Source organism: Chiloscyllium punctatum, chromosome 3 (genome assembly GCF_047496795.1).
Source record: "Chiloscyllium punctatum isolate Juve2018m chromosome 3, sChiPun1.3, whole genome shotgun sequence".
NCBI lineage: Eukaryota > Metazoa > Chordata > Chondrichthyes > Orectolobiformes > Hemiscylliidae > Chiloscyllium > Chiloscyllium punctatum.
Window position 1 is genome coordinate 157190841 of NC_092741.1, and position 24726 is coordinate 157215566.

The following is a 24726-nucleotide window of genomic DNA, read 5'->3' on the forward strand; positions in this document are numbered from 1 at the left end:
GTAACATACGTGTCACTCAATGTTAATGACCCTCAGACAAGAAAGAATCTAACTATTTCTCTTGATGTTCAATGGCATTATCATTGCTGAATTCCCCCAATATCAACAATAGCTTTAGCTCACTTTGTGACACCCTATAGTTGTGAAAGGTGATATTTATGTGCACATCCTTTTTTTAGTAAATTACATGTGCCAAGATATATGCTATGTAGAAATGATTGAGAATGTATATGAGAGCAGGCACTCTCGTGGTAGTAGGAATGAGGAATCTAAATGTGTGTTAATTGGAAGCTATGCAGACTGAAGTAAGGAAAAGGACACACAATATTGAATTTATCAAGATGACATTAAAAAAAGGACCCCTATAAGAAAGAGATTTCAAGTTGTACTGATAAGAGATAAATTACTGAATATAGTAGAAAATGGACTAGATTTTACTGCACACATCCATAGTCTTATTTTTTAAAGTACCATATTTTAAAGTCAATGCTAACAGACACTTATGCATTCAGTTATTGTATTGAATCAATAAGGAAACATATTTAAAATAGTGCCCACTTCATGGCTAAATTCAATTGGAGGTTTGACGGGAAGAACAGACTATAACATTTAGATTTTGTGTTTTCAAGACTACAAGCTGTCCCCAGGTTGTGAATGGTTTCCATTCTGGAGTCCGTACTCAGGTTGGTACGTTTGCAAGTCAGAGTACAAAGCAGGTCAAAGTAAAGGAGCTGTTCTTAGTCGGGTCTTTAAAATTACACCCCTGATGGGATCACATTTATAAATATGGGTGTTCATAAATTGGTGACCCCTTGTAATTACAAAGACCAAAGGAAAAAAATTGAGTGCAATGGACTTGGAAGAAACGTTTAGCTGACTAAACTATATACTAGAAGTAAAATCGGTTTAATTTTTATTCAAGAATTTGAGAATGTGACATATATCACCTCAGTAGACCACAATTTCAGTCAGCAGAGGTGTCTGAAAGGGAAATCAGAATGTTATAGAATATATAAGATAGGAAATTGGCATCAAAAAGATCTGCTTGTTTGCCAAAGGGAATATTGTGGGACATTAGTTTACCATTTCAACCCCATCATGATCATAACAAAATTTCCCGCAGGTCCTAACAGACAGGAGGCCAACTTTAAAGGGATAGCAGCATCCCAAGGTGGAAAGGAAGATCTTAGTTTTAGGGTTACACCCCTAGGTAGTATGTCATTGGTAGAATTGGTTCTTAGTTGTTGCTCAACAGACTATTATTCCCACTCCGTTTTTGCAGCCCAGGAGTTGGTAGCTTTAGGGTTGAAACACAGGGAATAAACCATAGGGTCTACTGCCAATGTTCTATTGTCATGTAGCCTCTGTTGCTTGGTTAGAGCAATCTGAATTTAGTTTGGATTGGAGATGTAGCCATAGAACCTTAACTATTGCTTCACTACTGTACTGAATCATTTTGTGGTGAAATCCAAGTTGATCAACAAAATGGTACAGTTTGCTCAGGAGGCTGGACTCCTAAAATATTCTAATGGTTTTTGCCAAATGTGTATGTAGACTACTATTCACAAGGTAAATAACTAACATGGTGATGCAGTCTAAAATTGATGAATTGTTACATGGACTTGCTAAGGTTTAGGTTTTGAAATTAGCTGGAATTAAACTATGCCACATCTGTGTGTAATTATGTCAGTGAGAGGCTGCTTTCTACCAGTATGTGGAAGTAAAAAACTGGGATTGGGTATGAGTGAAACAAACATACCTTTCCATTTCAGTGCACCAGAGAATGTCTTCCTTCTCATTCATTAGGACTGGGAAATGCTGGTCTTTGCCCTGCTTGACAGAATTAGATCTAGTGGTGATGGTTCGCACTTTGTTGAACTAAAAGAAAAAAGTTATGCTTAAAACCAAAAGAAAATTGAAACAACAATACAAATCCTAAACTTAGTGAAATGAATATAAGTTTTCATTTTACAAAATAATAATGAGGAATTATAATATGCACAATTATTTTTATGTTTCATATCGAAACATGATCTCTAAGTTTCAAATCACTTTAATGGTCCACACAAACAGAAAACATGTTAAACAGGTGCAGTTTTCTGGAACTGAGCACATCATTAAATAAACAGATAGTCTAGGTTTGATATTTTCTAACCTGGTATTTTATGTCATTGACAATCGATGTTCATTGATAGGAAAAGGATCAATATGTTTGTCTAATTATAATTTTGGAAACAATACAATACCTTACAATAATAATTAGAACCATCAAATCAGAATGAAGACAAATGATTAATGTTGTTCCTTCACATTATGGGTAGGGATTGGATCCTTTTCATAGAACAGAGGGCAAAACTTGTGAAAATGTAAATATGGGATTCTGAGGACCTAAATACATTGCTGAAATCTGAACAACAGAAATATGGCACACGGTCAAATAAATAGTTATGAGTTAGAGATTCAAATGTGACAAAAGTAATGCTCAGCTCTGTCCTACAACCTTTGTGTTTAGAGTCATAAACATGGGAGAGGCAAACAAGTAGCTTTAGAAATACTGGTTGCGAACATTTTAATATTTTTACAATTCCTTTATGTTAGTATATATTTAAAGAAAGCATACTGTTAGGATGTTTATCAAACACAATGAATTATGAAAACAATCAAGAATTCATAATTTTGTGATAGCAGACACCTATTAACTCCATTCCACAGCATAATATTTTGACTGCTTACTAAACAATTGAGCAAACCAAGTGATTATAATCAAAACAAATTGACATCTGGTATGGAACTACAAATATTTAGCAGCATGTGTACAAATCTTCCCAAGAATTTAGTGCCAGCATCATAGTATGATTCTTAATTTTAATATGCAATTTCTGTCCAAATTTCATTAATCTATGCAAGATGTTCCAGCAGTTAATGTCCTTTTATCTTCTCTAACACACTAGCAGAAGTACTGTGGGAAAGTTGGGTCCCTTTCTAACCAGGCGTTAGTGGGGTTATGGGTTATGAGTCATGGGTGGTTGTCATGAATCATGATTAGAATAGTATTCCTTTTTCTTACCAGCAACTATACAGTTGTGTCGGTGGAACAACTGAAAGTTGTGCAAGATTAGTAAATGTCACGTATTTATGTATTGTGACAGTAACTGGTTACTGTACATTAACTTGTAAGTTCTTATTTCTCTGATATGAGATGCACTGGACGTTAGTGAGCTGAGAAGCCTTCTTATTCAGAAATGCTGCTGCCTAGTGTCCAGGTTCCCTTATGGCAACATTGTACAGTCAATGATGCCCTGGCCATGAGGAAAATCAGCCCTCCTATAAATCCCACACTTTCTCACAATGACTGCTGCGGTCATTCTGGTTGGAGGTGGGGGTGAGGTTGCACTGCTTAGCTCTGGCGAATGGGACATTGATGAGTAATTGAATGCAGCTGTTGAGTGGCAAGTGTGGAGAAGGTTTTTTATAGCAGGCTGGAAGAAGGCAACAGCAAACAGGTTAAGGACGTAGTGTCTTTGACAGTAGCTGGTGAAGCATGGTTCCTAGTCTGCAGTCACAAGTCCGGTTGCAGGAGGTTCCTTAAATCTGCAAGAGTCTGCTTGAAGAGGAGGAACAGGCACTGATCTTCAAATGGAGCCAAAGAAAATGAGATTTGGACTGTACACCTTGTGTATTGGAAATGTCCCCTTTTGAGTTTCCACTCTCACCAACCTCACCCCTCACTTTTTCTGCCATCCTTACCTGTTGCCTTTTAATATGCTGAGCTGTTGCTGATACTGAGGGCAGGACTTTCCCATAGCTGCTGGAAGTCCAGTGCCAGGAACAAATGGAGGTCAGGCTCCAGCACTTGCAGGTGCAACCACTGCCCAATCATTCCAGAGGTGGCCTCCTTATTCACTACCTTTACAACTCTGGTGGTCCAATTAGAGGACCAACAGTTCCAATGGGGAGGTAGTCACTGCTCAGATAAATTAGAGATCACTTCTGTCTGTACGTGAAGTTAAAATGGCTCTGGGCAAAGCTGTAAGGAGCAAGGTGAAGGGCCATGGGTGTTGCTTTTCTTGTCCATACACCGATCACAGTGATGTGAAGTATCTGGCTCAGTGATCCCCTAGCTTGCTACAAGGAAGCTGGCTCCCTAGAAACAGCAGCTTCCACATACAGTGCGAGAGCTGCTCCACAGGCTGCAACATTTCAGAACACAATCAGAATGATATCTAACTGGGGCTGTAATCAGTCCAACTGGCACACGCAGTCAATCCCAATCTCTATCTGCCCATGAGAAACTTCCCTGTAATGTCCCAAGGTGGCTCCTCACTAAGTTTCTGGATCGATCACACTCCCAAGCCCATAATCTTTGGGTGGACTAGATTTTGCAGAGTACCTCTACCTTTAACAATAACTCTGGGAAGAATAGCACTCATGATAAGCAGATAAAACATATTGAGGGCAAGTAAGGTAAGCAATGTCAGAGATAATGACAATGAAAAGTGGAAAATCTCCTGGTGATCCAAAAATCATCATGTTACACAGATCCTTTGATCAAATTACCTGCAAATAAATTCCCTTTTAAATACTGTTTCAGTGGCTCTTCTGGGCTGGCAGGATTAAAATGGTCCATTATACTTCAGGAGGACTGCACTTCCATTTGTCACTGCATGCAGGTGACACTCAGAGTAATGGTCAAGTAACCCACTCAATTAAATACTATAGTTACTTTAAATATTTTAAATTCCCAGTCTCACTATTAATAACAAATACATTTAGATTTGAAGTCAAGGGCAAGTTTTCATCACTTACTAAATAAAATTTGAATTTTAATCTCTTAACCTTTGATGCTGTTTCAATGAAGCACAACATTTGCAAAAAATGGGGACAAAAAAGTTTTCTGAATGAATTATCTTGATAGGGTTGATATAAATATTGGTTCCAAAATCTTCTGCAGGCTAGGTTCAGTTGGTAATGTTCTTATGGCTGTATTGAAGTTATGGGTTCAAGTTGTCTTCACAATTTGCACACACCCTGATTCCCAATGCAATACTGCAGGTTTGCTATTTTGTGATCATTGATACCTTTCAGCTAAGGCTTTAGAACAAAGGTCTCATGTGCTTAAACTTGTAGTTCCCATGGTTGTTACTACTCTCAGAACTGGGACAGTTTTCTGAATATCCTGGCAAATAATCCTCCCTTAACTGACAGGACAGATTAACTGTCTATTCATCATACTGTTTTTAGATCATGCTGTACGTAAAATGGCTACAACATTTATAGCACATAACAAGAATCACCAGGCTTCAAAGTAATTTTTTTTGCAAAAGCTTTGCGGCATTTTGAAAGTATTGATATGACCTATTATATACATGGGCCCTTTATTTTATCAATGGACAAGATAAAAAAAAAAGTATATTCCACAGTTTGTCTCTTGAATGCTGCCCATTCGATCCAAACAGGAGGTACACTACTGGTGAAAACATTGGCATTTGAAGCCTTAATTAAAAATGAAAAGGTTGATGCGCCCACCAGAATTTCCAGGTTAACAAATTAAAAAACAAATTTTAGTTCAAACACTGTTGCCATTGTGAGGAAAACACACAAGTATTGGGCAAAATAACAAAACATTTAAAATACAAATAGAAGGAGCTCATTTCAAAACTGTAAGTCAGCTTGGTATGAGAAAATCCTTTGACAGTCCAGTTTTAATTTTTGCTTTCAAATGGAATATCATGTTATTAGAAAAGGCTCAACAGAGAATACAAGATTGCATAGCTACACACAGAGGACTTCAACTGTAAAGAGTCATTATGTAACTAAAAGCTTTTCTTTCTTGTCAAGTGCTGACAAAAATTTTTAAGACTTCGGTTGGATTATACATGTCTGAAATAGCTAAAGGTTTTCTGATGTACACAAAATTCCTGAACCAGAAATCATTGATTCAAGATGAGGAAAATAAAATTACATTAGCTATTCAGGTCAAAGTTTGTGCTGAGAAGCTTGATATATGTATGTAAACTTGCAGTTTGAAAATGTGGGAGGGTTGAAGTTGCTGGCATTTGAAAGGGTTCATTTAAAATGATATTGAGAAAAAGCTTTGGAAAGAAAGGGGTTTAATCATTTGGCTTACCCAAAATGAGTTGCTGAGATCTCACAGCAGCAGCCAGACTTTGCACAGATCATAGGGAAGCTCCTGGGAGTTGGAAATGTGAAGGGGGAGGCACTTACTTGTGCAGAAGGCAAAATTTCACTTTACAATGGTGGGATCAAAATTGGAAAGTAAGTTGGCAGTGGGTGAAAGGTGGTTTGTAACTTCTGACAGCAAACTGTGAGAGCCTATTTTTAAATGGATTAGCATGTTACACACACTTGTTAAAACACCTGGTTATCAGATGAAATGCTACCATTGTGACTAAGTTGGCAGTAAATGGGAAACATGCACCTTCAGATTCATGACCAGTTAAAGATGGCATGCAGCAGGTGAGGTAGGCTTCCTGTCAGCTTTGGAATTAGTAGCAGCTGCTTTTCTTGTGTAGGGAATTTTGTTGGACCAAGGAGGCAAGACTTAAGCCCATGAGATGGTTGTTTCGGAACTTGGCACATGGCTATCCATGGAAAGGATGTGGAAGCTATTCGGGAGGTTGGGGTATGGCTGTTTGTGGCAGGGAGGGTATTCATGGCATAGCCATGTGAAGGACAAAGGACTGGATCAGAGTCATTCAAAGAAGGATGATAGGGAAAGAAGAGTTGGATGACACAGAGAAAGTTAATTTCTGTTGAAGGCAGTTCAAGCATGACAGGGGAGATCAAGCATAATTGAGAACAGGTTAAGGGTGATAGAACAACAAGATTGACAGTTGGCAGGTCTGGAGTATTAGGGAGCAGTTCAAGGTTAACAATTGATCGAGGGTATTGGTGAGGTGGCTTGAAGGTCATAAAAGTCAGGATTGGGGTTTTGAAGGGAGGGTAAGCACTGATGGAGGGAAGGTCAAAGGTGACTGAGTGAGAGAGAGAGAGAGAGAGAGAGAGAGAGAGAGAGACAGACAGACAGATAGACAGAGAGGATAGGGTGATAGCTACAGCTCCAGGTATAAAAGTCTGGCAAGGAGGATTGGATAAAGTTCCAAATCCTTCCTTCGGACAGGCAGAATGATACTGCTGGCTTTCATGTGGAAGATATCTGTCTGGGTGCTGCTTAAATACAGACTTGCACCTCTGACCATCTTAACTGCAAGGTGATTCGGCACAGCCACCTGATCTGCTTCAGAGCAGAAGCCCTTCTCATTTGTGGTTTCATCATAATGACCCTCATCACCACAACATGATTCTGCCCTGGTATTGTACACTATTTATCATGAAATAACTGATATGCATCAATATCTGCTTTTCATTCAGATTATCAAAGTGAAAAAAATTATAGCTAGAGCTGAAGCAATTTCCTCAGTGTTGATCAGAGCTAGTGCCAGTACAGCAATTACATGCCAACAAAAAGTGTGGCCTAAATAGCCTGAAATTTTTCAGTAGCTACTTATTGTTCCATCTCCGCCATTTTTCTTGTATTTGTCACTGCAATTGCAGTTGCAAAATAATCCTGGAAACAAAAAAATTATAAGCGTTAATTTGAAAGCTTCAACTTACAAGCAATTTTCTGACAATAATTTGATTTCACTTAAAATACTATAATAACAATTGGTTATTATCTACCAGATCCCACCAGACCTAACTAATCTGACACCCTGAAAGCAGAAGCCAAGCTAATAGCTAAGAATGCCTCAAGTAGTTCTTGATGCCACCTTTCTGTTTTCAGAAAGAGAGATTGTGCAAAGCTTTAACAATCTACCCAAAATACATGGGTCTCACACTAAATCATAAGTATGGATAGATCTGAATTTTTCACACAAGTTCCTTATCAAAAATGGACCAATTAGAAATACTGCAATGTCATCGACAGGATTTTTATTATTACTACGTCAGGGACTGCTTTTCATCATCATAATTCATCATTCAAACCCTCAAAGTTCAAACTTGCAGTCATCTTGTGTACCTCTATAAAATCTCTCCTCAAATCTCTACCACTCTAAGGAGAGCAGCCCTAGTTTCTCTATCTTAGCACCTAAAATCTCCTGTCCTGGGAATATTGTGATAAATCATTTCTGAACCCTCCCAAGATGAGAGGGGTCCAAGTATTTGTTGTGTTGGTTCTTTGCAGGTTTGGAAGGTGCCAAAGGAGCTTTTGGTGAGATGATGCTGTACATCTTGCAGATGGTACACACTGTTGCTACTGTGCATCAGTGGTGGAGGGATTGGATGTTGAATCAAGAAAAGAGGGTGTCAACTGAGCAGGCTGCTTTGTCTTGCCTGCCGTCAAGCTTCTTGAGTTTTTGGAGCTGCATCCATCTGGGCAAGTGGAAGGTGTTCCATCACATTCCTGATATGTACTTTGTAGATGGTAGACATGCTTGGGGGTGAGTTACTGACTGCAGAGTTCCCAGTTTCTGACCTGCTCTGTAGCTATTGCGTGTGTACAGCTAGTCCAGTTTCTGGTCTATGGTAACCTGCAGGATCGGTAGTGGGGAATTTAACAAATGTAATGCCATTGTACATCAAGGAACACTCGTTAGTTTCTCTCTTGATGGTGTTAGTTATTGTCTAGCTTTTGTGTGGCATGAATGTTACTTGCCTGGATGTTGTCCATGTCTTGCTTCACTTGGGTAAGGGCTGCTTCAGTATCTGAAGTGCTGTGAATGATGCTGAACATTTTTGTGCAATCATTGTGAACCATCCCCACTAATGACCTGATGACAGAGGGAAGGTCATTGATGAAGAAGCTGAAGACTACTGTGCCCAGGGCACTATGCTGTTCACAGCCTGGCATGATGCCTTTGGAAGAGATTACTGATCTCTAGCTGCTGCTGTGCATTAGTGGTAGAGGGAGTGATCCTTTGTGCTGGGTATGATCAATTCTGCCCTTGCTCTGTATCTCTAAGCAGTGTCACCTTCTGTGTCCCTAATAGGACCCATTCCACCTCAGAGCTCCCACTTAATATTCATATATTGGTTGAAGATTTTTCAGAAATCTTTTATGTTAATTGACATTTACTTTTATATTTATTTTTAGTTATACTTTCTTCTTCATTTCCTCTCTCAACCTATTGTATTTGACATCCACAGTACCTATATTAATTCTATGTCAGAGTCTACTATTCATTATCAAGTTCACCAGATTCAGACCAGAATGGATAAAAATGCCAAACAGATTTGAAAATATCAAAATCCTCAACTAAAAACCAAATCTAGTCCAGAACAAATATCTTATTTTGAAACCTGCTATTACCGAGGTCAATTAGCGATTCTGAAGCTCTTGACATTAATCTGAGGATAATTGTTTCACCTTAGGTTGTCAACTGCTTGTACATTGTTGAGCTGCTTTTGCAATTCTGAAGAGTATAACATCTTAAGCGTGAAGGATAAATCTCAGACCTGTGCATAAAATACAGTATCGCTTGTCTTGCTCACAGGCAGTCCGAGACATTTTAGTTAGGTCTGGTGGGAAGTTAGTAAATAATAGCCAAACGGAATCATAACATATCTTAGGTGAAATCAAAGTTACGTCAAAGGTTGTTTGTAAATTGTAGGCAACAAGTTAATGTTTTTTTCCTATGATTATTTTGCAACTGCAACAAAGTGTGACACTGTGGAATCCAATGACTGGAATATAACAGACATTTGCAAGATTTAAGACTTTTACATATACCAAGCAATCAAAAATAAGAGTAATCTCCTGTGATATTGCTTGCAATGAATGGAAGATATACTGAAGATAGATTTACATGAACCAGGTGAAACACAGAAAAAACATGCTATACACAGTACTCATATGCACATAGATACACACAGTTTAATTACACTGCTATAAGTAGATTATATTTTTAGTTTATAAATACTTGAAAACAAAGCTACAACAGAGCTGTTGATTGAAGAAGTTGACATAGAAATAAATTAAGGGCAGGAATAGACCAGTTGACCCCTCTAGTCTACTCCACCACTTAATGAGATCAAGACTGATCTGACTGTGACCTGAAAACTACATTCGTGCCTATCCCAGATAACCTCTGACTCCCTTGTTCATTAAGAATCTATCCATCTCTGCCTGAAGAACATTCAATGATCTGGTCTCATCGCTCTCTGGGGAAGAGGCTTCCAAAACCACTCAATCTCACAAGAGATAAAATTCCTCCTCATTTACATCTTAAAGGAAGGACACTTTATTTTTAAACAGTCCCCTAGTTCCACTCTTTTGCACAAGGGGAAAGATACTTCCAGCATCTGTGCTGGCAATTCCCATCAAGATCTTCTATGTTCCACTTATTAATCTAAACTTTAATGCATTCAGACCCAAACTATTCCTTACAAGGTAAACTTCCCATCCCAGGTAGTTATCGATTGAGTAAACTTTCTCTGACTGCTTCTAACACATTTACACTGTTTCTTAAGTAAGGAAATGAAATCTATACACAGTACTCCAGATCTGGTCTCACCAACATTCTACATAACTTCAGCAAATCATCTCTACTTTTATTTTCCATTTCCCCCTCGCAATAAACAACAGACCATTTGCCTTTCCAATCACTTGCTGTACCTGCATAATACCTTTTTATAAATTGTACTAGCTCATGCATATCCTTCTGCACCTCAGACCTCTGCAGTTTCTCTTAATTTAAATGATATGCTGCTTTTCTATTTGTATTGCCAAAATGGACAATTTCGCATTTTCCTATTTGCAATATTTTTGCTTATCCACTCAACTTATCTATCCTCCTTTTTAGACTTATTTGCTCTTCACAATTTACTTAAAAAGTACTGAAGACTTGAGCTACAGAACTCCCTGTGTCTCTAACCAAGTTGTTCCAATACAGTTACAACACTGACACCTACTCAACAATGTTGCAAATTGTCCAGGAATGAAAAATGCAGGACAAATCCAATTAATTACTGTCTTATTAGTCTACTCTTGATGATCAGAAAGGTAATGGAAGGGGTTAGTGACAGTGCTGTGAAATGGCACTTGCAAATGAATAATCTGCTCACTGATGCTTAGTTTGGGTTCTGCTAGGGCCAGGTGACCTTTGAGTTCAGTACAGCATTGATCCAAACATGGACAGAAGAGTGAATGCAAGAGATGAGTGTATTTAACATCAATGCTGCATTTGACTGTGTGTGGAATCAAGGCGCCCCAGGAAAACTGGAGTCAGCAGTCATCTGGGGAAAACACTGCTGGTTGTTGTCATACCTGGCATAAAGGAAGGTGCTGTAGTTGTTGGGGGATCTGTCATCTTCGCCCCAGGATATCATTGCAGGAGTTCCTCAGGGTAGTATCCTCAGCTCAACCATCTTCAGTTGGTTAATCAATGACCCTCTGATCGAGACTGATCTGATTGTGGTCTGAAAACCACATTTGAGTCAAACACCTGAAAATCTCTGACATCCTTTTGTTAATGAAGAATCTATCCATGTCTGCCTTAGGAACATTAGATCAGAGTGAGGATGTTCTTTTATGATTGCACAATGTGCTATTGCACCATTTGCAACTCCTCAGTGTCATATACAGAAAGATCTTGACAACATCCAGGCCTGGACTGATGAGTAGCATGTAACGTGCGTGCCACACAAGTGTCAGGCAATGACCATCTCCAAGCAGGGAGAATCTAACCATCACTCCTTGATGTATAATTGTGTTTAGCAAAGTCAGATTTATTACTAACTGGTAACATCATACAAATAACTGCAGCACAGCTCAGCTAGCATCATTGGCTTGTATTCAGCAACACCATCGCCAGCCAGGTTCTGCTTACTGTCCACAAAATATTTTACTTTCCTTTGAAATTCAAAATACACACACATAATCATCAGTCCTAATGCATCAAGCATGATATAAGCATTTTGCACATGTAATGTTGCCCTAAGTATTACAGAAAACCAAGTAACCTTGCAGGAAATAGATGAATCAAAAGAAAAACACCAGAAAACAAAATATTTTAAAACTAATCACTTCTGTTCAGGAGTTGTCATTTATACATTTAATTTATGCATGGTAAAATTCCCAAAATGAGGTAAGTTACTGAATAATGATTATCATAATAACTTGTCCACTTCAATATCCTAAAGCACTTTACATTTGGCATTCAGGTTTGAATATAATGACAGGGCAAACGATGGGAGCCAGCTTAGATTACTGCCTAAGTAATTCTTTTGAGGGTGTGGAAAAGTGTAGCATGGTGTGGTTTGCAGGATCTATGGCAAGTTACTAAACAGACATTTTGCAGATCATAGACATGTATTCAAGTTTGAAGTTCATGATCTGAATAGGTTTCATACACTGAGTTATACTTTAGCTTACATAATGGCATGTTATTTAAGTTAATCAATATGGGTCTACTTGCACTTCACATCAGAATTAAGTAATATTTAATTACAGTAAGTTACATCCATTTATCCAGGCACAATTTGAAAACGAGCAACACATTATCCAGTATCCCTATAATCATTCTTTTCAGTGACCTCACATCATACTGTCCCCAAACACTGGACAGTAGCTAAATAGCCCTGCGATTCAGGAAAGGAAGGAGAGAGCAAACAGGACATACAGACACCTGACATCAGTAAATGCTAGAATCTATTATAAAGTCTTGGTCACTGGGCGTCCAGAAAATTATATTATTGGACAGAGTCAACACTGTTTTACAAAGAGGAACAATGTTTAACAAATTTGCTATTTATTTTTGAGGTTGGAACTAGCAGGGTATGAAAGCAAAAGACAAAGAATGACTGAATTTGTAAATAATAATTAAGATGCCACAAGAAGGTAATTTAATGAAAGTTAGGGGTCACAGGATGGGGAGGGGTTATAGATTAACATGGTTTGAGGATTGAGTAACGGACAGAAAACAGGGAGAAAGGAATAAATGCATCATATTTGGGTGCATCAAGTTGAGTAGAACAATGATCAGTGCTATTTACAATCATTATTAATGACTTTGATATGGATACTAAGTACAACATATCTACGTTACTGCTGATAAAAAGCCAAGTGGAAAATATTTAATTACATAAGCTTGGAAGAGGACATAAAGAGTCTGCAAAGAGATGTAGACAAGAATGCGAGTGGGCAAGATTGCAGCACATGGAATATAATGTGGAGAGGTTGATCACATTGCAAGGATTAAAGAGAAAAGTAGAGTATTATTCTTAAAAATTAGGATTTTGGAAATGTTGATATTCAAAAGGACACAGAAACATATAAAATAAGATCAGGAGTCGACCATTCAAGCCTGTTCTGTCATTCAATGTGATCATGGCTGATCATCAAAACCAGTATCCTCTTCCTGTTTTTTTCCCTGTACCCTTTGATCACTTTAGCCTGGGTGTCCTTGTACAAGGATTATGGACATTGATACTATATTTATTTCATCACATGTATCAATTTCAGGAATATAATCACATGAAATAACCTTTAGAAAAATGAATGTGTGTAAATCCATAAGTTGAACTGAGTACATTGACATTCTATAAATATAAGGGCGAATTCCATGGTCCTTCCCTGTGGAGAGAATCTTGGGAAATTCAGCCAATGAATTGCCAATGCTATTTCATAGAACTACAGCAACTCACAATATCAATATCTGAATAACTTAAACCATGTATTGGTTTTAAGGTTTATGTTTACCCACAAATAAACGACTAAACATCAAGGGCAAATGGCTTTCAAAGCTAAATTTCCTTCTGCTTTCTCCCAAATTCTGGGACCCAGGACATAGAGGGGGGCAAGACCAGCAATTCCATGTTCAGGCCTTTTTACTCACTGTCAAAATTTCTAGTCCATTTGTAGGAAAGCACACGGTACAATTGTTGAAATTATTGCATCCAAACAAAAGATTGATATCATATGAAGTAATTCCTCCATTTGTCTGCTGAGGAACCTGGGTGCCAGAGATATCTGTGTAAGCTACTGTAATGTGAAAATCAGCTCACTGAATAAAAGAAGCAAAGTTTTCTCATCAATTTTATTGCAGTAGCGCACTAATGCCACAGCCATTCAATCTTCTGAGTTTCCTCTGGAGTGTTGGAATTGCAGGTTTAATAATGCAGGCATATTCCAATACATTCAAATACTGCTAACTCCAGGCTTTGAGAGAGGCAATCAGGAATACATCCATAACGTGGGTAAAAGTCTACTCAACAGACTTCTAAAGAAATGTTTCATCGGGTTGAAAAAGACAAAAGCCGAGTATTTGCATCTCAATTTGATATACTGACTAGCAAGCGCGTAAATATTGTTTAAATATCTGCGCAAGCAGTCTCTTTGTAGAGGATTACTTGGATACGGTGTGGTATGTGCTATGATTGAATGCAAATCTACTTTCCAAATCCAAGTTCATATGTACTTGGGTTGGTTTTCTTGGAGTGCAAGCTCAGACTGGCTTGGGTCACTATTTAGGAAGTGGTGCTTATTTAGCAAACATTTCTCACGGATTTAGAAGTGTACAGTTTTTAAGATTTTCTAGTGATTTAACTCAGAATTAGAAAAGGCATTTTTTACAAGTTAAAAAGTTTAAAAGTAAAAAAAACAGCCAACGACAGGAACTTGCAGAAACACATTTCATTCAAACTTCATAAATAGTTTTTATTATTAATTGTGGAATGAAAATATATGCAACTTTAAAATGTGAACACACTTTAAGAAAAAGGGTTTCGCCTATCCTTTAAGCTTCTCATAGCACTCCCTGGTTGAGCAGGCTGAAAGGTGACCAGTTCCCATACCAGTCCACATTTCTATTCAGAAGTAAGCCAGAAGTGATCAAGAAAGATCCACTCTGCGTGGAAGTTTCTATCTCAAAAGTTGATGTCCTTTTGACTGTACTCCTGAAATTGTGAACTCACTGCATTTTACATATAATGAAATTCTCATGCTCTTGACTGAATCATAAAATACGGTATGAAAAATCAAGAGACAAAGTACAGAAGTATAATTATGGCACAGCGGCACAGAAACTGGTACCCAAATATACCTTCACACAGAGTTGCTAAACATGGATTCCAGCCAATGATTCTCTATATGCTGAATTCACAACCTCACCTTGGTGAACAATAAGTTGCACCAAGTTGCTATCAGCAAGAAGGGATCAATGTCAGATCCCAGGAAAAGCAAGGTAGCATGTCTATTAGTTGAAGTATTAAAGCTCATGGAAACCATGGTAAATGAGAAGCAATCACAGTAATCTACTATCTCTTTGATAATTTAGCTTCAGAATAAAGCCGTTGTCTCACGATGTTCTCATTCTCAAGATCCCACAAACGGAGTGATTCTGTTGTTGTCCAGTATGAAATTAATGCAGTAGCCTCTGACATTGCTGGACCTTCAAGAGGGTATGGTATCCCTTCCTCACTGAGAAGATGGCCTCATGTGGCATATCTGGTAAGCTGTTTAACTTGATACAACTGTTCCTCAAAGATGAAAACACAGGCCATGGTTATTGGACGCTCATCTTCTTAACTCAACACCTACGCAGGGGTCCTTCAGGCAATTGTGCTTGGCCCCACTCTATTTCTTTTCTTCATCAGTGACTTGGTGGATGTCATCAAAAGTGATGTTCTCTTTGCTGATGAAACAACCCTCTACAGAGTGGTTACCTCCCCATCTGAAAGACAAGCAGCGACTGAATCACTGCAGGAATAGACAGAATTGGACAGTGGGCGGAAAAACGGTGTGTTACCTTCAACGCTGAGTAGATCAAGTCAATTACTCGGTCAAGAAAGTCTAATGTAGCCCACCCACCTCTAATCTACAAGACTGTAAACTCAGCTTAGCTCCTTAGGTGGGAAAACTGGCAGATTTGAGTTCCTCAAGAAAGCTCGGCCCTATTTGTCACCAGCAGGAAACCGTTTGTTCTACAAAGCTCATAGCTGCCGAGTGATGGAACATTATTGTCCTATTTGGGAGGCTACAGACAAAATATGTTGCCTGTTGTTGGACCTAGTCTAGTCCAAAGCCATGCAGACCAGGGAAAGAATGAGAATAGCTTAGACCACACTAGAGTCCACCTTTCAGAACATTAGAAGGATGGGGCCAGACTGTCATTCTTCCACCCAGCCTACCCATGACAGCTCAGGCCAAAATTCTGCTTTTAAGCCAGGAACATAAGATTTGCTGATTTGCCCTCAATATTCTGTATCAATTCAAACAAATTTGCACAGAATACAGCGGCGAAGCTTAACACACCGGTTCTCCTGCCTCTCCAGACAGTGGTCATCTAGAGCTCCATTCCTAATATGCAGAACTTCAAATGTACAAGTAACCATCACTTCTTGAACCAGGTTACAAAAGACTATCTGTCATTCCCGGTCTGGCCATTGGTACCTCAGAATGATTTTCCCACACTGTTCCCCAATGTCAATTTTGTAAGACATCTGTCCTTGCTACAGCTGCACCTGTTTTATGTGTCACCCAATGTATGAAGAAATGAATATTGATAGATCGATAACTCTCCTGAGAGACGGAAGACAACTGGAGGGAGAGTTGTCCAGATTCACCCTCCTGCACAGTCCACTGGTTCTCATGGGAAGGAAGGAAAGACGTATCATTTCCAGTGTTAACATACCTCAAAGAAATGGGGGAAAAAGTTAGTGCAGAGTGGGCAGTATTTCATTGACCATCTGTTATAAATCTCACCTGGTATTCAGTTTTACTGAAGTCAATGGAACTGAATGCCAGGTTGGGCAAATAACAGGCAGCCAACAAAATACCGCCCATTTGCACTCCTGTCAAAGATGAATTTCTACACCACAGTGTGCTTTATTTTGATTTTACATTTTTTAAACAAAAATAAATGCAATTATTATTCTTGAACCAGGTCAACATTATATATGCCAACAAGGAACACAAAAAAGAGAGACAGTCCTGATCACAGAGAATATCAGCTGTGACTTTGGTTAAGTCATATTTGGTGTTATGAGAGGTACAGAAACCCAGTTTGAATATAGAGGGAAAGCTTTTTGAAAAGTGATCTGGATTAACTCATAATTAAAGTGTCCAAAAGGCACAAAGGTCCTCGGTTTTTGATGTTTGCAGGTCAGAGAGGAAAATGTTTACATCCAGGATTGACAAGTAAAGATGTTGGGATGGATGAGATGTGCTGGACTATTGCTTAATACCAATGGGGGATAAGGAAGCATTGTAATGAGATTAATGAATGATATAGTGCCCATGATATGGCATATTGTGGATAATCCCTGGTACAAAAGCCTTTCATCGAATCATTGAATTCCTACAGTGTGAAAGCAGGCCATTTGTCCCATTTAGTGCACACCAACTGTCCGAAGAGCATCCCACCCAGACCAAACCCCCACCTACATTTTCCATGACTAACCACCTAGCCTACACATCCTTGGACACTATGGGCAATTTAGCATGGCCAATCCATCTAATCTGCACATCTTTGGAATGTGGGAGGAAACTGGAGCATCTGGAAGAAACCCATGCAGAGACATGGGGAGCATGTGCAAACTACACATACAGTTGTCCGAGGCTGGAATCGAACCTGGGTCCCTGGCTCAGTGAGGCAGCAGTGCTAATCACTGAACCACTGCTTTCTTCACTGCTTTCATATATTCTTAACTTCTGTTGACTTCAGCCCAAGTTTTAACATACAATGTTCTCTAATTTTCCCAGTATCAAAGAATGAACTTCATTCTAATGGAAGTTTAGGTGCTTTAAACTCAGATAAGATAAATAAGTGAAATGCTCATCAAACTTGGTCTTACTCACTATTTTATAGAAGATTGTGATTTTAATAAATTTATATATAAACCAGCAGCTAAAGATACATTTTAAAATTTTTTGAATGGTTAATGGTGACAACAAGCTTTTGTGATGTTAGTTAAGACATGAGGGCTGAATTCCAGAATAAGTGCTTCTAATGAGGAATTGTGATCCTGGTTGAAAAACCGCAAACTGTAAACTCTGCTTTTTTTTTTGTTTAAATAAATAGATGGAAAAATTAAGGGATCCAGTTTTGTTATGAGTGATGCCCTCAGAGAGGTGTCTAATCAGGGAATCAGCTCTAATCGTCCTTCAAATATCCATCTCCAGTAAATGGTGACAAAGCTGCACCTAAAAATGAATAGCTGATTCTGGCCAGAAAACAAACGATAAGAAGATAACACAGGATATTACTCCTAGTGGCTTCAGCCAGTTTGATCAAGTGAGGATTAAGTACCATACCACATTCAAACTGCAGTTAATGATTTCCAGCAATGGCCAAAGGCCATAGTTAATGAAATATTCTCCTCTCATAATGGAGTATTTGGAAACCAAAGTTAATACAGGTAGCAGATTAAAATTATATTACTTTGCATTAAAAAGGTTGCTTTTAATAACCATGGTTGGAAAAACAGGGATTGTCGATTCTTATTTCAGATTGTTTCTAATTGGATATTAATGTGAACTACTAGCAGTTCTTTTTCCCTAAACATTCATTCTCACAGTGACAAGAAAATTACAATGTGGCAGAAGTGCATATTGATATTAATCTCAGGATGCTGACACTGGGAATGTAGCACACCTTTCCCTGGAGTAACATATGACTCAAACCAATTAGCTCCTGGTTTGACAACAGTGTTGCATTATACAAAGATAAAGGACAGGAAATTCAAGGGTAAGTATTGTGAATGGTACGCATTAACATCTTTATGTAACTTAGGCTATATATTTCATCAATAAAATAGTAAAGGAAACATGATTGGGTGACACCAGACAAAGAGGTTTGCCTTGGCGCATGTTCATTTCCTATGATTGGTGTCACTGTTTTTTATGTAAGCTTCTCATTATAATTTTAGCGAAAATTCAGCGATTATTGAGAAGATTTATTTTTAAAAGCAAATGATGCACACTGACACCAAAGAATGGCATAAACAAGCAGCCTAGGCAGTGTGAAGAGCTGCAAACAAATTTCAAAGGATCAGATGCATTTCTTCCAATAATTTTAAAGGTTTTTTTTTGACTTGGAATAACAGAAATCGAAAACTCAACATGATTCCGTAGGTTATAAAAGCATGTTTAAGTACTGTGTTCCACACATGAGAAATACCTAGGTGCTAGAAATGGTGATTTACAGCAAAGAATAACATGTTTCCATATTCAATGTTGAAAGATGCCAACTGAAGAGACAGGTCACAGAACTGTAAAATATCTACTGACAAAATATTCCTTATAGGCATTTTGAAATAGTTTGTTGAGCCTAATTATCTTATATTCTCTTTTGACGATGCACTGTGGCTTAACATGATCAAAAATTTAAAACTTTTCCTGGTTACTACTCATTTGAATACTGACAAATTGTACTCAATTTATATAAGATACTATTTTAAAAGCTGAATCTGGTCTTTTTTTTTATCTCCAATAGAATCTTTATGGAATAGAGTGAGATGACTTTAAGTGAAATAATTACATTTCTGGTTTGAATTATTTTATAAATTACAGACCATTAAATAGTCTGCTACTTAAGTTTCCTTTTTGTGTAGCAATAAAAATACATTAGATGAATTAGCTGTGGTCTCAGCTCTTATTTCTCCTCTCAGCTTGCATACTGTATGGTATTTGATCCAAGCCTCATGAACAAAGGGCAGGAAGCATTTGGTTGAGTTTAATCAAATAGTAATGATGCAAAGCTGAGTGCCTTTAAAGCAGCATCAATAAATAAGATTTTTATTTTTATTTAACTCAGAATAGATTATAACGTGTAGCTGTAAAGTATATAAGACTTTTTAAAACACTGAGTATAAGTCTGTTTCAGAACGGGACACAACAAAGTGATTATAATCCATTGATGAAAAAATGAGTCTCTAATTTCATACAAAGTTTGACCTCAATCTATTTCAGCAGCATTCACTACCTTTATCAGATCTCTGCTCCTCTAACTGATAACATCTGATTTTGCACAAATGGGCAAGTATACATTAATTCATTGTTATTTGTCAACCGACATGAATATACTTATTGTGATCTCTCAACCACTTTCCTTCACTATATTGGAAGTGGTGAGAACAGCACAAGAAGACAGTTTGAAAATATGCAGAACTTATCTGATTTAATATAATGAATGAAAACAGGAAATTTATTCATGTCAGGGAGGAGAAATTCCTGTTCCTTTAGAAGGAAAGTTTGACTCAAAACATCTGCTTTCAAACTGGAAATCCAGATCTAAAACCAGAAGACTAAAAGACATGGGTAACTGTACAGATACTTGCCTTGAAAATATTTTTGATTATAGGGTAATACAGCAATTTAGCACACAAACTGACTAACTAGTAGAAAATCTTCAAAGGGCTGGAGAATGGACATGTGATGCTGTGCAACAAGAATGTTATTAATGAAGATTAAAGCATATATATTCTTTTTAACATACATCATTCGCTTTACTGATTGCATGATAGTGATAGTCCAGTTATTACACTAAGCAAGACAGTTAGGATTGGCAAATATTGTTTAACATTTACTTTTAGATTGAAAATACAAGAAATATATTTAATTTTCTTTTGTATTTAACATAATGGTCTGCAAAGACAGTATGCAGCATCTTCACATATTTTCTAATATATAGGATTCATTGGGATCATGGAACTCTGTAGCCAAGCAGAGTGACAGGTGGGGGTAGTTTTAGTCTAACCTACCTAATAGAAAGCAACAGAATCAGACTGAGTGCCCATGATTCACTCCATCTAACATTATAAACTCATTGCATGTAAACAGAAAATAAAGTTGGGTGAATAGAGTGTAGAATTGTGCATTAGTTTTGCACCAAGCAGGTTAGATTAAAATGACCTTCCTCAGAAACTTTGTTTAGTATCCTCAGCACACTGTGTCTGAAGAAGTAAATTAAGCTGCGTGTATGCTTGATCCAATAGTCTTCAGTCTAATGACTTTCCAATATTCATAAGAGTTATCATTTCCTGCCTGGGATCTCCCAGATGGAGGAAGGAAGAAGCTCAATTACTTTACTAGGTAGCCGTTGAATAGCTATGTGGTATTTCTACAAAGAAAGATTTCCTCATAGCAACCAGAAATAGATAGTATTGGTAGAGAAACAGGCCATGTGCCTTATTATTCTGATGCATTAGAGTGTGTGAACTGTGCCACTTAAAACAGGTAGAAAATTTATAAAATAAATCTTACAATTTTTATCATTTTAAAACAACCATCTGAATGGCAATAGATTAGCCATTTTGCAAGCTCCCCTTCAATGGTTCATTATTATACAGTGGATAGAAAATTACTTTAAAGATCATTTGCACTAACCTTTGCTGTCCTGCCATGCTCCAGACATGTCTGAAGATCAAGCTTATCATTATACATGGCAACCAATGGTCTAAAAAAGAAAGAACTGTTAGTTGGTTTGGCACAATCAGAATTAAATTTGATTACATTGTACAGATGGGCATAAATTCTAAAACTGTTGATGCTTTCCTGATTTCACAGGTCACAAATATTTATCTGAGGTATGGAAAAAGCTTCCTATGTGTCTTTTTCCTTTGTGCTGGTTAACTTTATCTAACTGCTGGTCTTTCAATGCCTCATTTCAAAATTGTCATTCATTTTCAGGTTCCTCCATGGTCTCATTCCTTCCCATCTACTTGCTCCAGCTTTAAAGCTCGAGGTTCATGTGTTCCTCCAGTTCTAGCCTCTGGTGTATTCTTAGTTTTATATGATTTATCATCGGTGACCAGGCTTTCAGCTGGTGTGCCTTAATATCCACATCTTTGACCAGGCTTTAGGACATCTGCCTTAATAGCACCTTCTGTAATTTGACGTAACCAATGTTTTACTACTATCATTATTCCTAAGTGCCTTGGGCTGTTTTGTTGCATGAAAGGAACTATATAAATGGAACTTTTCATTGCTGTACTTTGTTTCTCTTCAAAAACTTTTCCTTTTAGCACTTTCTATAAGCTTTAGTTTCTAGTCTCCTAATTGATACAATATTAAATTGCGCTGTGTACTGTCTTAGGTCTTTTGCTATAATTAATAGAGCTTCAGATCTGTATGATATTTACCTTTGAAAATTTTTATAAAAAATTACATCAATGTTGAAATTCCCCGAAAAGAATACAAACCGCAAGGAATGAGGCTAAATGGTTTGTTTTAATGGCCACCCATTCCAGGTAATTTGGTGTTGGGAATTATTGAATGATCACTACCATTGATTTCTACATGAGGAAGGTGTTTGAATCCATGTGAAAGTACTGATACATCTGCCTTGTTTCAGTCAAGCATCAGCTATTTGAATCTAAAACATTTAAAACTAGAAGCATTGATTTGGACAGGTCCCTTGCTCTGTCTAATTTTGAAAGCAATCCAATGCATGATAACAAGAAATGACCAATGTGCATTCTCAAAACATAATAATGTCTTTCTTAATCAATTGGTGGAGGCAGTATGTAACTGAGCTAAGGATCCAGGTTCAGTATCTGCTAAATTCTGAATTAGCACCTCTCAGCTATGGAGATGTATCTGCAACCATATCAGCACAACCAAAATTAATTTTTATTATGCACAATAACCAACTTCAAAAAATATACATCATCTTATTGAAGACCCTAAAGCATTCAGCATTTGTTGCACCCAACATTTCACACTAATCTTTCTGTGACTCTTATCACATCACAATGAGAAGTGCTAACAAGAAAATTTATTTGGGATTCTTCTTCAGGTACCTTCATCCAAATTCTAGTCCCTTTGAGGAATGGTGAGGAAGCAATGGAAGGATTTTCCAGCTGATCAGCCTGTTTAACTGTGTTATAAACACTATTTCTTGATCAACCAATTCTGTTGGACATGTGAACTGAGAGATTCTGGCTCAGGGGTTGGGACCCTTCCACAAGCCTTGCCTAGATTTGTTCATTTAGCTGATCCTTCTTTGGAATTTAACCGTACAAAAATCCAACTTCTTCATCTTAACCAAGAACTGATACTTCTGACTTTAATCTCAGTTCAATACTTAAACAAAAAAAAGTCCACTGGTTCAACCACTGTTTTGTTTATGTGAACCAACCCTGAGCTGACATCTGTTGGAACTAAAAAGTTGGAAATCTACAATTAAAAACAGAAAATACTGGAAATACTCAACAGGTATAGCAGGGTTTGTGGAGAGAAAAACAGAGTTAACATAATAACATATTTGTACAGATATTAACAAACCTGCTGAATAATTCCAGCACATTCTGCTGACATCACTGTCTAATTAGATGAAGTCACCTCCTAAAAGCTCTATTTTATTCAGTTAGGATCTAATTATTTTATTTTTAAATATGATGACATCTGTTTCCACTGAATTTTACATTTTTATTGGTGTCAAAGATCAGGCAGCTGATAAAGTTATAAGGTTTCACATGAATTCTTTAACTGACTTTGATTATTCAAATCCCAAATCTATTAAAATGCATTAATAAAGATTCAGTGATGAAAGCTGCTCAATGAAACACAGGGGAACCAAAATTCAATATCTTCAAAAAGAAGTGATGTGGATTAACCTGATTCCTTTCAATCTAGTGACATTGCCAGAGGGATGGTAAAGTGTGTGATTACTGATGTTTGAGGAATTAAGTTTGCATGACTAGTCCTACATTAAATGTGACAATAACTGAAAACCCAATCAGTAAGGGCATGTATTGGGCTTTGCTTTAATTTATCATGATGTATTAGTATCTCTGAAAATAACAATATTAATGGTTCAAGCCTAACTGCCCTTGTGAAGGTAGTGATAAGCAACTTATTAAACTGCTGAGGTCTATGTTGCATAGGTATTCCATGGTGCTGTTAAGTGGGGACTTCCAAGTTTTTGAAGGAACAGAGATATATTTCTAAATCAGGATAGTTTGTGCCTTGGGGGAGCACCTGAAAGGTGACGGGGATTCCAAAGACCTGCTGCCTTGCTTCTTCTAAGTGGCAAAAGGTGGTCTTGAAAACATTTTGGGGAGTTGCTGCAGTGCATCTTACACCTAGTCAAGGGCAGATGGTTATATTCTTGTTGAAGATGGTCACTGCCTCAGGTTGAAAGTTTGCTCGCTGAGCTGCAAGGTTTGTTTTCTGATGTCTCATCACCATGCCAGATAACATAATCAGTGAGCCTCCAGTGAAATGCTGGTGTTCTGTCCCGCTTTCTATTTATGTGTCTTGGTCTGTTAAGGTGGTGATATCATTTCTGGTTCGTTTTCTCAGAGGTTGGTAAATGGGGTCCAAAGCGATATGTTTATTGATGGAGTTCTGCTTTGAATGCCAAGCCTGTAGGAATTCCAGCCTTTGTTGAGCCTGGCCTAGGATGGATGTGTTGTCCCAGTCAGAGTGGTCTCCTTCTACGTCTGTATGTAAGGATACTAGTGATAGTGGGTCATGTCTTTTGGTGGTTAGTTGGTGTTTGTCTATCCTGGTAGCTAGTTTTCTGCCTGTCTGTCCAATGGGGTGTTGTTACAGTCCTTGCATGGGATTATGTAAATGACATTCATTTTGTTGGTTGTTGGTATTGGGTCCTTTAGGTTCATCAATAGCTTTTTCAATGTGTTGGTAGGTTTCTGGGCTACCATGATGCCAAGGGGTCAGAGTAGTCTGGTAGTCATTTCAGAGATGTCCTTGAGGTATGGTAATGTGGCAAGAAATTCTGGGCGTGTTGTGCCTGCTTGTTT

At 37.8% G+C, this 24726-nt stretch overlaps 1 protein-coding gene across 12 annotated transcripts in view; it reads right to left on the bottom strand.

Annotated features, from left to right (window-relative positions):
- The window catches only part of LOC140467006 (DNA (cytosine-5)-methyltransferase 3A-like), a 638661-nt gene that overhangs the window by 16079 nt on the left and 597856 nt on the right, over nt 1–24726 (bottom strand). For 10 of the 12 annotated variants that reach the window (XM_072563080.1, XM_072563028.1, XM_072563020.1 and 7 more), the window contains 2 exons: nt 21347–21416; nt 1760–1878 (listed from right to left, as the gene is read on the bottom strand). In XM_072563080.1, coding sequence (XP_072419181.1) covers nt 1760–1878; nt 21347–21416 — 189 coding nt within the window. Of the gene's footprint in view, nt 1–1759; nt 1879–14672; nt 15693–21346; nt 21417–24726 lie in introns of those variants that run through there. The other 2 variants (XM_072563117.1, XM_072563110.1) reach the window with 1 other exon arrangement.